Source organism: Oncorhynchus keta, chromosome 18 (assembly GCF_023373465.1).
Source record: "Oncorhynchus keta strain PuntledgeMale-10-30-2019 chromosome 18, Oket_V2, whole genome shotgun sequence".
Lineage (NCBI taxonomy): Eukaryota > Metazoa > Chordata > Actinopteri > Salmoniformes > Salmonidae > Oncorhynchus > Oncorhynchus keta.
Window position 1 is genome coordinate 56,415,875 of NC_068438.1, and position 14,596 is coordinate 56,430,470.

General features: G+C 45.4%; 1 protein-coding gene across 2 annotated transcripts in view; it reads right to left on the minus strand.

The window, feature by feature from the left end:
* The window catches only part of cntn5 (contactin 5), a 700,818-nt gene that overhangs the window by 287,140 nt on the left and 399,082 nt on the right, over window positions 1–14,596 (minus strand). For both annotated transcript variants that reach the window (XM_052468732.1, XM_052468731.1), the window contains exons 10-11: window positions 8,522–8,658; window positions 4,857–4,986 (exon numbers count right to left, since the gene is read on the minus strand). In XM_052468732.1, the coding sequence (XP_052324692.1) occupies window positions 4,857–4,986; window positions 8,522–8,658 (267 nt within the window). The remainder of the gene's footprint in view (window positions 1–4,856; window positions 4,987–8,521; window positions 8,659–14,596) is intronic.

Here is a 14,596-nt window from a genome sequence, read left to right on the forward strand (position 1 = left end):
TTGAGAACATTGGGTTTTCCCTGAGGTTATTTACAGTTGAGAACATTGGGTTTCCCTGAGGTTATTTACAGTTGAGAACATTTTTTCCCTGGGTTTTTACCCCCTGAGGTTATTTACAGTTGAGAACATTGGGTTTCCCCTGAGGTTATTTACAGTTGAGAACTTTGGGTTTCCCCTGAGGTTATTTCAGTTGAGAACATTGGGTTTCCCTGAGGATATTTACAGTTGAGAACATTGGGTTTTCCCTGAGGTTATTTACAGTTGAGAACATTGGGTTTTCCCTGAGGTTATTTACAGTTGAGAACATTGGGTTTTCCCTGAGGTTGTTTACAGTTGAGAACATTGGGTTTTCCTGAGGTTATTTACAGTTGAGAACAATGGGTTTTTCCCTGAGGTTATTTACAGTTGAGAACATTGGGTTTCCTGAGGTTATTTCCAGTTGAGAACATTGGGTTTTCCCTGAGGTTATTTACAGTTCAGAACATTGGGTTTCCCCTGAGGTTATTTACAGTTGAGAACATTGGGTTTTCTCTGAGGTTATTTACAGTTGAGAACATTGGGTTTTCCCTGAGGTTATTTACAGTTGAGAACATTGGGTTTTCACTGGGGCTATTTACAGTTGAGAACATTGGGCTTCCCCTGGGGTTATTTACAGTTGAGAACATTGGGTTTTCCCTGAGGGTTATTTACAGTTGAGAACATTGGGTTTCCCTGAGGTTATTTACAGTTGAGAACATTGGCTTTCCCCTGGGGTTATTTACAGTTGAGAACATTGGGATTTCCCTGAGGTTATTTACAGTTGAGAACATTGGGTTTTCCCTGAGGTTATTTACAGTTGAGAACAGGGCTCCGGGCAGCCGGCGGAAATGGAGGAAAACTCGCCTCCCTGCAGACCTGGCATCCTTTCACTCCCTCCTCTCTACATTTCCTCCTCTGTCTCTGCTGCTAAAGCCACTTTCTACCACTCTAAATTCCAAGCATCTGCCTCTAACCTAGGAAGCTCTTTGCCACATTCTCTTCCCTCCTGAATCCTCCTCCCCCCTCCTCCCTCTCTGCAGATGACTTCGTCAACCATTTTGAAAAGAAGGTCGGCGACATCCGATCCTCGTTTGCTAAGTCAAAACGACACCGCTGGTTCTGCTCACACTGCCCTACCCTGTGCTCTGACCTCTTTCTCCACTCTCTCTCAGATGAAATCTCGTCTTGTGACGACCGGCCGCCCAACAACATGCCCGCTTGACCCTATCCCCTCCTCTCTTCTCCAGACCATTTCCGGAGACCTTCTCCCTTACCTCACCTCGCTCATCAACTCATCCCTGACCGCTGGCTACGTCCCTTCCGTCTTCAAGAGAGCGAGAGTTGCACCCCTTCTGAAAAAACCTACACTCGATCCCTCCGATGTCAACAACTACAGACCAGTATCTCCTCTTTCTTTTCTCTCCAAAACTCTTGAACGTGCCGTCCTTGGCCAGCTCTCCCGCTATCTCTCTCAGAATGACCTTCTTGATCCAAATCAGTCAGGTTTCAAGACTAGTCATTCAACTGAGACTGCTCTTCTCTGTATCACGGAGGCGCTCCCCACTGCTAAAGCTAACTCTCTCTCCTCTGCTCTCATCCTTCTAGACCTATCGGCTGCCTTCGATACTGTGAACTATCAGATCCTCCTCTCCACCCTCTCCGAGTTGGGCATCTTCGGCGCGGCCCACACTTGGATTGCGTCCTACCTGACAGGTCGCTCCTACCAGGTGGCGTGGCGAGAATCTGTCTCCTCACCACGCGCTCTCACCACTGGTGTCCTCCAGGGCTCTGTTCTAGGCCCTCTCCTATTCTCGCTATACACCAAGTCACTTGGCTCTGTCATAACCTCACATGGTCTCTCCTATCATTGCTATGCAGACGACACACAATTAATCTTCTCCTTTCCCCCTTCTGATGACCAGGTGGCGAATCGCATCTCTGCATGTCTGGCAGACATATCAGTGTGGATGACGGATCACCACCTCAAGCTGAACCTTGGCAAGACGGAGCTGCTCTTCCTCCCGGGAAGGACTGCCCGTTCCATGATCTCGCCATCACGGCTGACAACTCCATTGTGTCCTCCTCCCAGAGCGCTAAGAACCTTGGCGTGATCCTGGACAACACCCTGTCGTTCTCAACTAACATCAAGGCGGTGGCCCGTTCCTGTAGGTTCATGCTCTACAACATCCGCAGAGTACGACCCTGCCTCACACAGGAAACGGCGCAGGTCCTAATCCAGGCACTTGTCATCTCCCGTCTGGATTACTGCAACTCGCTGTTGGCTGGGCTCCCTGCCTGTGCCATTAAACCCCTACAACTCATCCAGAACGCCGCAGCCCGTCTGGTGTTCAGCCTTCCCAAGTTCTCTCCGTCACCCCGCTCCTCCGCTCTCTCCACTGGCTTCCAGTTGAAGCTCGCATCCGCTACAAGACCATGGTGCTTGCCTACGGAGCTGTGAGGGGAACGGCACCTCAGTACCTCAGGCTCTGATCAGGCCCTACACCCAAACAAGGGCACTGCGCTCATCCACCTCTGGCCTGCTCGCCTCCCTACCACTGAGGAAGTACAGTTCCGCTCAGCCCAGTCAAAACTGTTCGCTGCTCTGGCCCAACAATGGTGGAATAAACTCCCTCACGACGCCAGGACAGCGGAGTCAATCACCACCTTCCGGAGACACCTGAACCCCCACCTCTTTAAGGAATACCTAGGATAGGATAAAGTAATCCTTCTCACCCCCCTTAAAGATTTAGATGCACTATTGTAAAGTGCCCTGAGGTTATTTACAGTTGAGAACATTGGGTTTTCCCTGAGGTTATTTACAGTTGACAACATTGGGTTTTCACTGGGGCTATTTACAGTTGAGAACATTGGGTTTCCCCTGAGGTTATTTACAGTTGAGAACATTGGGTTTTCCCTGAGGTTATTTACAGTTGAGAACATTGGGTTTTCCCTGAGGTTATTTACAGTTGAGAACATTGGGTTTTCCCTGAGGTTATTTACAGTTGAGAACATTGGGTTTTCCCTGGGGTTATTTACAGTTGAGAACATTGGGTTTTCCCTGAGGTTATTTACAGTTGAGAACATTGGGTTTTCCCTGAGGTTATTTACAGTTGAGAACATTGGGTTTTCCCTGAGGTTATTTACAGTTGAGAACATTGGGTTTTCCCTGAGGTTGTTTACAGTTGAGAACATTGGGTTTTCCCTGAGGTTATTTACAGTTGAGAACATTGGGTTTTCCCTGAGGTTGTTTACAGTTGAGAACATTGGGTTTTCCCTGAGGTTATTTACAGTTGAGAACATTGGGTTTCCCCTGAGGTTATTTACAGTTGAGAACATTGGGTTTCCCCTGAGGTTATTTACAGTTGAGAACATTGGGTTTTCCCTGAGGTTGTTCACAGTTGAGAACATTGGGTTTTCCCTGAGGTTATTTACAGTTGAGAACATTGGGTTTTCCCTGAGGTTATTTACAGTTGAGAACATTGGGTTTTCCTGTTATTTAGTTGAGAACATTGGGTTTTCCCTGAGGTTATTTACAGTTGAGAACATTGGGTTTTCCCTGAGGTTATTTACAGTTGAGAACATTGGGTTTTCCCTGAGGTTATTTACAGTTGAGAACATTGGGTTTTCCCTGAGGTTATTTACAGTTGAGAACATTGGGTTTTCCCTGAGGTTATTTACAGTTGAGAACATTGGGTTTTCCCTGAGGTTATTTACAGTTGAGAACATTGGGTTTTCCCTGAGGTTGTTTACAGTTGAGAACATTGGGTTTTCCCTGAGGTTATTTACAGTTGAGAACATTGGGTTTTCCCTGAGGTTATTTACAGTTGAGAACATTGGGTTTTCCCTGAGGTTATTTACAGTTGAGAACATTGGGTTTCCCTGAGGTTGTTTACAGTTGAGAACATTGGGTTTTCCCTGAGGTTATTTACAGTTGAGAACATTGGGTTTTTACCCTGAGGTTGTTTACAGTTGAGAACATTGGGTTTTCCCTGAGGTTATTTACAGTTGAGAACATTGGGTTTCCCTTAGAGGTTATTTACAGTTGAGAACATTGGGTTTCCCTGAGGTTATTTACAGTTGAGAACATTGGGTTTTCCCTGAGGTTATTTACAGTTGAGAACATTGGGTTTTCCCTGAGGTTATTTACAGTTGAGAACATTGGGTTTCCCCTGAGGTTATTTACAGTTGAGAACATTGGGTTTCCCCTGAGGTTATTTACAGTTGAGAACATTGGGTTTTCCCTGAGGTTATTTACAGTTGAGAACATTGGGTTTCCCCTGAGGTTATTTACAGTTGAGAACATTGGGTTTTCCCTGAGGTTATTTACAGTTGAGAACATTGGGTTTTCCTTGAGGTTATTTACAGTTGAGAACATTGGGTTTTCCCTGAGGTTATTTACAGTTGAGAACATTGGGTTTCCCTGAGGTTATTTACAGTTGAGAACATTGGGTTTTCCCTGAGGTTATTTACAGTTGAGAACATTGGGTTTTCCCTGGGGTTATTTACAGTTGAGAACATTGGGTTTTCCCTGAGGTTATTTACAGTTGAGAACATTGGGTTTTCCCTGAGGTTATTTACAGTTGAGAACATTGGGTTTCCCCTGAGGTTATTTACAGTTGAGAACATTGGGTTTTCCCTGAGGTTATTTACAGTTGACAACATTGGGTTTTCACTGGGGCTATTTACAGTTGAGAACATTGGGTTTCCCCTGAGGTTATTTACAGTATTTACGGTTTTTGTGGGGGTGAATTTGGAATGAGAATCAAGTACTAAATACATGTACACAGTGTCGGAATGAAAACAACAACAACAACAACAGGAGTAAAACAACAGCATACCTAAGATCTTGAGTTCTGCGCTGCAGTAGATGGCTCCGTATTTGTTCTCAGCGACACACTGGTACATCCCAGAGTCAGCCTGTTGGACCTTCTGGATAATGAGCTCTCCATTCACCATCTCCACCCTGCTCTGAAACACAACATACCCCATTCACCATCTCCACCCTGCTCTGAAACACAACACATTGGTACATCCCAGAGTCAGCCTGTTGGACCTTCTGGATAATGAGCTCTCCATTCACCATCTCCACCCTGTTCTGAAACACAACACACTGGTACATCCCAGAGTCAGCCTGTTGGACCTTCTGGATAATGAGCTCTCCATTCACCATCTCCACCCTGCTCTGAAACACAACATACTGGTACATCCCAGAGTCAGCCTGTTGGACCTTCTGGATAATGAGCTCTCCATTCACCATCTCCACCCTGCTCTGAAACACAGCACACTGCATAGAGTCAGCCTGTTGGACCTTCTGGATTCATCTCCACCATCTCCACCCTGTTCTGAAACACAACACACTGGTACATCCCAGAGTCAGCCTGTTGGACCTTCTGGATAATGAGCTCTCCATTCACCATCTCCACCCTGCTCTGAAACACAACATACTGGTACATCCCAGAGTCAGCCTGTTGGACCTTCTGGATAATGAGCTCTCCATTCACCATCTCCACCCTGCTCTGAAACACAACACACTGGTACATCCCAGAGTCAGCCTGTTGGACCTTCTGGATAATGAGCTCTCCATTCACCATCTCCACCCTGCTCTCCATTCACCATCTCCACCCTGCTCTGAAACACAACATACTCTATTCACCATCTCCACCCTGCTCTGTAACACAACATACTCCATTCACCATCTCCACCCTGCTCTGAAGAGGGAGTGCTGTATCATGAATAGAGTCACAGGTAAGAGGCAGTGCTGCATCATGAATAGAGTCACAGGTAAGAGGCAGTGCTGTATCATGAATACAGATAAGAGGCAGTGCTGTATCATGAATACAGGTAAGAGGCAGTGCTGTATCATGAATACAGGTAAGAGGCAGTGCTGCATCATGAATACAGGTAAGAGGCAGTGCTGTATCATGAATACAGGTAAGAGGCAGTGCTGTATCATGAATACAGGTAAGAGGCAGTGCTGTATCATGAATACAGGTAAGAGGCAGTGCTGTATCATGAATACAGGTAAGAGGCAGTGCTGTATCATGAATACAGGTAAGAGGCAGTGCTGTATCATGAATAGAGTCACAGGTAAGAGGCAGTGCTGTATCATGAATACAGTCACAGATAAGAGGCAGTGCTGTATCATGAATACAGTCACAGATAAGAGGCAGTGCTGTATCATGAATACAGTCACAGGTAAGAGGCAGTGCTGTATCATGAATACAGTCACAGGTAAGAGGCAGTGCTGTATCATGAATACAGGTAAGAGGCAGTGCTGTATCATGAATACAGGTAAGAGGCAGTGCTGTATCATGAATACAGGTAAGAGGCAGTGCTGTATCATGAACACAGGTAAGAGGCAGTGCTGTATCATGAATACAGTCACAGGTAAGAGGCAGTGCTGTATCATGAATACAGTCACAGGTAAGAGGCAGTGCTGTATCATGAATACAGGTAAGAGGCAGTGCTGTATCATGAATACAGGTAAGAGGCAGTGCTGTATCATGAATACAGGTAAGAGGCAGTGCTGTATCATGAACACAGTCACAGGTAAGAGGCAGTGCTGTATCATGAATACAGTCACAGGTAAGAGGCAGTGCTGTATCATGAATACAGGTAAGAGGCAGTGCTGTATCATGAATACAGTCACAGGTAAGAGGCAGTGCTGTATCATGAATACAGGTAAGAGGCAGTGCTGTATCATGAATACAGGTAAGAGACAGTGCTGTATCATGAATACAGGTAAGAGGCAGTGCTGTATCATGAATACAGGTAAGAGGCAGTGCTGTATCATGAATACAGGTAAGAGGCAGTGCTGTATCACGAATACAGGTAAGAGGCAGTGCTGTATCATGAATACAGTCACAGGTAAGAGGCAGTGCTGTATCATGAATAGAGTCACAGGTAAGAGGCAGTGCTGTATCATGAATACAGGTAAGAGGCAGTGCTGTATCATGAATACAGGTAAGAGGCAGTGCTGTATCATGAATACAGTCACAGGTAAGAGGCAGTGCTGTATCATGAATACAGGTAAGAGGCAGTGCTGTATCATGAATAGAGTCACAGATAAGAGGCAGTGCTGTATCATGAATAGAGTCACAGATAAGAGGCAGCGCTGTATCATGAATACAGATAAGAGGCAGTGCTGTATCATGAATACAGATAAGAGGCAGTGCTGTATCATGAATACAGGTAAGAGGCAGTGCTGTATCATGAATACAGGTAAGAGGCAGTGCTGTATCATGAATACAGGTACAGAGAGCAGTGCTGTATCATGAATACAGGTAAGAGGCAGTGCTGTATCATGAATATAGTCACAGATAAGAGGCAGCGCTGTATCATGAATAGAGTCACAGATAAGAGGCAGCGCTGTATCATGAATACAGGTAAGAGGCAGTGCTGTATCATGAATACAGGTAAGAGGCAGTGCTGTATCATGAATACAGGTAAGAGGCAGTGCTGTATCATGAATACAGTTACAGGTAAGAGGCAGTCCTGTATCATGAATACAGTTACAGGTAAGAGGCAGTGCTGTATCATGAATAAGGTCACAGGTAAGAGGCAGAATGAAATGACATCCATAATTATTTGACTGTCAGACCATAGGACAGGGTTATTGTCATACCTTATTATTTGACTGTTTAAATGTCTCTGCTGTGTATTCTAGAACTGGGTATTGCCTAAATAATTGCTGTGTATTCTAGAACTGGGAATTGCCTAAATAATTGCTGTGCATCTTGTAACTTCCTGCCTGTGTGTTCTTCTCTGTGTGTGAGTACCTGTGGTGTGAGTACCTGTGGTGTGAGTACCTGTGGTATGTGTGGTTCCCTGAGTGTGAGTACCTGTGGTATGAGTACCTGTGGTGTGAGTACCTGTGTGTGAGTACCTGTGGTGTGTGAGTAGATGTGGTGTGAGTACCTGGTTGTGAGTACCTGTGGTATGTGTGGTTCCCTGAGTGTGAGTACCTGTGGTATGAGTACCTATGGTGTGAGTACCTGTGTGTGAGTAGATGTGGTGTGAGTACCTGGTTGTGAGTACCTGTGGTGTGTGTGGTTCCCGGTGTGTGAGTAGCTGTGGTGTGAGTACCTGTGGTGTGAGTACCTGTGGTGTGAGTACCGGTGTGTGAGTACCTGTGGTGTGTGTGGTTCCCGGTGTGTGAGTACCTGTGGTGTGTGTGGTTCCCAGTGTGTGAGTACCTGGTTGTGAGTACCTGTGGTGTGAGTACCGGTGTGTGAGTAGCTGTGGTGTGAGTACCGGTGTGTGAGTAGCTGGTTGTGAGTACCTGTGGTGTGAGTACCTGGTTGTGAGTACCTGTGGTGTGAGTACCGGTGTGTGAGTAGCTGTGGTGTGTGTGGTTCCCGGTGTGTGAGTAGCTGTGGTGTGAGTACCTGTGTGTGAGTACCTGTGGTGTGAGTACCTGTGTGTGAGTACCTGTGGTGTGAGTACCGGTGTGTGAGTAGCTGTGGTGTGAGTACCGGTGTGTGAGTAGCTGTGGTGTGAGTACCTGTGGTGTGAGCGGCTCTCCATTGCGGAGCCAGCGGTAGGTGGGTCTAGGCTTCCCTGTGGCCTTGCACTCCCAGTGCAGCTGATCTCCACTGTCCAACTGGCTGTCATTTATCGTGCTGATCCACTGGGGGAAGGCTGGGGAGGAGAGAACAGATGAACATCCTTATAGAGTATGGTGTGTTTGAGCTGGATAACACAACAGTATTATAGAGGATGATGTTATTCCCTCCAGTGTTTCAGTGTGTTAGTTTGAGACCTCCCCCTTAGATATTCACTCCTGTGTTATCTATCACACACACTTTCCACAGCCTTGGGACGACATGCTTCCTGGGCACCTATATTCCCTGGCTAATCATCCCATGCACACACACACTCTCTCTCTGACACTTCCTGTGCATCAATACTTCCTGGCTACTCTCAGTGGGAGCCTCGTTGGTAGCAGGCTGCATGTCATTTTAACAAGTCAGCATGTTGTGTGAACCTTTATTGTGAGCAGAGACCTTCCTGACCATAATCATCCAATCAAACCACAGATAAAAAGCCATATCACTCTGAATAAACATCCAATCAAACAACACAACAAGTGACTTTACATTCCTTAAATTCAATCTCTTTAACAGGATGATACCAGTCCGACACAGAAAGATGTTTGTCTTCAATCCATCAGGTGGGTGTTTGGTCTTGTCTTCAATCCATCAGGTGGGTGTTTGGTCTTGTCTTCATTCAATCAGGTGGGTGTTTGGTCTTGTCTTCATTCCATCAGGTGGGTGTTTGGTCTTGTCTTCATTCCATCAGGTGGGTGTTTGGTCTTGTCTTCATTCCATCAGGTGGGTGTTTGGTCTTGTCTTCATTCCATCAGGTGGGTGTTTGGTCTTGTCTTCATTCCATCAGGTGGGTGTTTGGTCTTGTCTTCATTCCATCAGGTGGGTGTTTGGTCTTGTCTTCATTCAATCAGGTGGGTGTTTGGTCTTGTCTTCAATCCATCAGGTGGGTGTTTGGTCTTGTCTTCATTCAATCAGGTGGGTGTTTGGTCTTGTCTTCATTCCATCAGGTGGGTGTTTGGTCTTGTCTTCATTCAATCAGGTGGGTGTTTGGTCTTGTCTTCATTCCATCAGGTGGGTGTTTGGTCTTGTCTTCATTCAATCAGGTGGGTGTTTGGTCTTGTCTTCATTCCATCAGGTGGGTGTTTGGTCTTGTCTTCATTCCATCAGGTGGGTGTTTGGTCTTGTCTTCATTCAATCAGGTGGGTGTTTGGTCTTGTCTTCAATCCATCAGGTGGGTGTTTGGTCTTGTCTTCATTCCATCAGGTGGGTGTTTGGTCTTGTCTTCATTCAATCAGGTGGGTGTTTGGTCTTGTCTTCATTCCATCAGGTGGGTGTTTGGTCTTGTCTTCAATCCATCAGGTGGGTGTTTGGTCTTGTCTTCATTCAATCAGGTGGGTGTTTGGTCTTGTCTTCAATCCATCAGGTGGGTGTTTGGTCGTGTCTTTATTCCATCAGGTGGGTGTTTGGTCTTGTCTTCATTCCATCAGGTGGGTGTTTGGTCTTGTCTTCATTCCATCAGGTGGGTGTTTGGTCTTGTCTTCATTCCATCAGGTGGGTGTTTGGTCTTGTCTTCATTCCATCAGGTGGGTGTTTGGTCTTGTCTTCATTCCATCAGGTGGGTGTTTGGTCTTGTCTTCATTCAATCAGGTGGGTGTTTGGTCTTGTCTTCATTCCATCAGGTGGGTGTTTGGTCTTGTCTTCAATCCATCAGGTGGGTGTTTGGTCTTGTCTTTATTCCATCAGGTGGGTGTTTGGTCTTGTCTTCATTCAATCAGGTGGGTGTTTGGTCTTGTCTTCATTCCATCAGGTGGGTGTTTGGTCTTGTCTTCATTCCATCAGGTGGGTGTTTGGTCTTGTCTTCATTCCATCAGGTGGGTGTTTGGTCTTGTCTTCATTCCATCAGGTGGGTGTTTGGTCGGCAGTATTACCAAGTGACTAAATAGTATGAAAAACTACAAATGTACCTCTATGCATCTGCATAGTAATAAAATGAAACAAATTATCTTTGAACAATTTGTTATTTATGACGTAAACATGAACAGCAACAAAAACTGAACTGGGAGAGAAGAACAGGAAGTTGACACTATTCAGTAAGACTACATGACAGATGATAATCCATTCCACTTCCTCTCCCAAACCTAAATCACTGTAAAACATGTCTCAGACTATGGGTATTTTTTCCATTGATGACATACTGCCCACTTGATCTCAGTCAGTGACATTCTCCTCCAGATAAGAGCAGACAGGACTGGGTTGACAGATATTCTACAGTAGTTATCAGGGAGAACACAGGACTGAGTTGATAGATATTCTACATTAGGTATCAGGGAGAACACAGGACTGGGTCGACAGATATTCTACAGTAGGTATCAGGGAGAACACAGGACTGGGTTGACAGATATTCTACAGTAGGTATCAGGGAGAACACAGGACTGGGTTGACAGATATTCTACAGTAGTTATCAGGGAGAACACAGGACTGGGTTGATAGATATTCTACAGTAGGTATCAGGGAGAACACAGGACTGGGTTGACAGATATTCTACAGTAGTTATCAGGGAGAACACAGGACTGGGTCGACAGATATTCTACAGTAGGTATCAGGGAGAACACAGGACTGGGTTGATAGATATTCTACAGTAGTTATCAGGAGAACACAGGACTGAGTTGATAGATATTCTACAGTAGGTATCAGGGAGAACACAGGACTGGGTTGACAGATATTCTACAGTAGGTATCAGGGAGAACACAGGACTGGGTTGATAGATATTCTACAGTAGGTATCAGGGAGAACACAGGACTGGGTTGACAGATATTCTACAGTAGGTATCAGGGAGAACACAGGACTGGGTTGATAGATATTCTACAGTAGGTATCAGGGAGAACACAGGACTGGGTTGACAGATATTCTACAGTAGGTATCAGGGAGAACACAGGACTGAGTTGATAGATATTCTACAGTAGGTATCAGGGAGAACACAGGACTGGGTTGACAGATATTCTACAGTAGGTATCAGGGAGAACACAGGACTGGGTTGATAGATATTCTACAGTAGGTATCAGGGAGAACACAGGACTGGGTTGATAGATATTCTACAGTAGTTATCAGGAGAACACAGGACTGGGTTGACAGATATTCTACAGTAGGTATCAGGAGAACACAGGACTGGGTTGATAGATATTCTACAGTAGGTATCAGGGAGAACACAGGACTGGGTTGACAGATATTCTACAGTAGGTAGGAAACACAGGACTGGGTTGACAGATATTCTACAGTAGGTATCAGGGAGAACACAGGACTGGGTTGATAGATATTCTACAGTAGGTATCAGGGAGAACACAGGACTGAGTTGATAGATATTCTACAGTAGGTATCAGGGAGAACACAGGACTGGGTTGACAGATATTCTACAGTAGGTATCAGGGAGAACACAGGACTGGGTTGACAGATATTCTACAGTAGGTATCAGGGAGAACACAGGACTGGGTTGACAGATATTCTACAGTAGGTATCAGGGAGAACACAGGACTGGGTTGACAGATATTCTACAGTAGGTATCAGGGAGAACACAGGACTGGGTTGACAGATATTCTACAGTAGGTATCAGGGAGAACACAGGACTGGGTTGACAGATATTCTACAGTAGGTATCAGGGAGAACACAGGACTGGGTTGACAGATATTCTACAGTAGGTATCAGGGAGAACACAGGACTGGGTTGACAGATATTCTACAGTAGGTATCAGGGAGAACACAGGACTGGGTTGACAGATATTCTACAGTAGGTATCAGGGAGAACACAGGACTGGGTTGATAGATATTCTACAGTAGGTATCAGGAGAACACAGGACTGGGTTGACAGATATTCTACAGTAGGTATCAGGAGAACACAGGACTGGGTTGACAGATATTCTACAGTAGGTATCAGGAGAACACAGGACTGGGTTGATAGATATTCTACAGTAGGTATCACTACAGGACTGGGTTGACAGATATTCTACAGTAGGTATCAGGACTGAGAACACAGGACTGGAGAACACAGGACAGATATTCTACAGTAGGTATCAGGAGAACACAGGACTGGGTTGACAGATATTCTACAGTAGGTATCAGGGAGAACACAGGACTGGGTTGACAGATATTCTACAGTAGGTATCAGGGAGAACACAGGACTGGGTTGACAGATATTCTACAGTAGGTATCAGGAGAACACAGGACTGGGTTGACAGATATTCTACAGTAGGTATCAGGGAGAACACAGGACTGGGTTGACAGATATTCTACAGTAGGTATCAGGGAGAACACAGGACTGGGTTGACAGATATTCTACAGTAGGTATCAGGGAGAACACAGGACTGGGTTGACAGATATTCTACAGTAGGTATCAGGGAGAACACAGGACTGGGTTGACAGATATTCTACAGTAGGTATCAGGAGAACACAGGACTGGGTGAGAACACAGGACTGGAGAACACAGGACTGGACAGATATTCTACAGTAGGTATCAGGAGAACACAGGACTGAACACAGGGAGAACACAGGACTGGGTTGACAGATATTCTACAGTAGGTATCAGGAGAACACAGGACTGGGTTGACAGATATTCTACAGTAGGTATCAGGAGAGGACTGGGTTGACACAGGACTGGGTTGATAGATATTCTACAGTAGTTATCAGGGAGAACACAGGACTGGGTTGACAGATATTCTACAGTAGGTATCAGGGAGAACACAGGACTGGGTTGACAGATATTCTACAGTAGGTATCAGGAGAACACAGGACTGGGTTGACAGATATTCTACAGTAGGTATCAGGGAGAACACAGGACTGGGTTGACAGATATTCTACAGTAGGTATCAGGAGAACACAGGACTGTTGGGTTGATAGATATTCTACAGTAGGTATCAGGAGAACACAGGACTGGGTTGACAGATATTCTACAGTAGGTATCAGGAGAACACAGGACTGGGTTGATAGATATTCTACAGTAGGTATCAGGGAGAACACAGGACTGGGTTGACAGATATTCTACAGTAGGTATCAGGGAGAACACAGGACTGGGTCGACAGATATTCTACAGTAGGTATCAGGGAGAACACAGGACTGGGTTGACAGATATTCTACAGTAGGTATCAGGGAGAACACAGGACTGGGTTGACTACAGTAGGTATCAGGAGAACACAGGACTGGGTTGACAGATATTCTACAGTAGGTATCAGGAGAACACAGAACACAGGACTGGTAGTTGAGAACACAGGACTGGGTTGATTATTCTACAGTAGTTATCAGGGAGAACACAGGACTGGGTTGACAGATATTCTACAGTAGTTATCAGGGAGAACACAGGACTGGGTTGATAGATATTCTACAGTAGGTATCAGGGAGAACACAGGACTGGGTTGATAGATATTCTACAGTAGGTATCAGGGAGAACACAGGACTGGGTTGACAGATATTCTACAGTAGGTATCAGGGAGAACACAGGACTGGGTTGACAGATATTCTACAGTAGGTATCAGGGAGAACACAGGACTGAGTTGATAGATATTCTACATTAGGTATCAGGGAGAACACAGGACTGGGTCGACAGATATTCTACAGTAGGTATCAGGAGAACACAGGACTGGGTTGATAGATATTCTACAGTAGGTATCAGGAGAACACAGGACTGGGTTGACAGATATTCTACAGTAGGTATCAGGGAGAACACAGGACTGGGTTGATAGATATTCTACAGTAGGTATCAGGAGAACACAGGACTGGGTTGACAGATATTCTACAGTAGGTATCAGGAGAACACAGGACTGGGTTGACAGATATTCTACAGTAGGTATCAGGGAGAACACAGGACTGGGTCGACAGATATTCTACAGTAGTTATCAGGGAGAACACAGGACTGGGTTGACAGATATTCTACAGTAGGTATCAGGGAGAACACAGGACTGGGTTGACAGATATTCTACAGTAGGTATCAGGGAGAACACAGGACTGGGTTGACAGATATTCTACAGTAGTTATCAGGGAGAACAC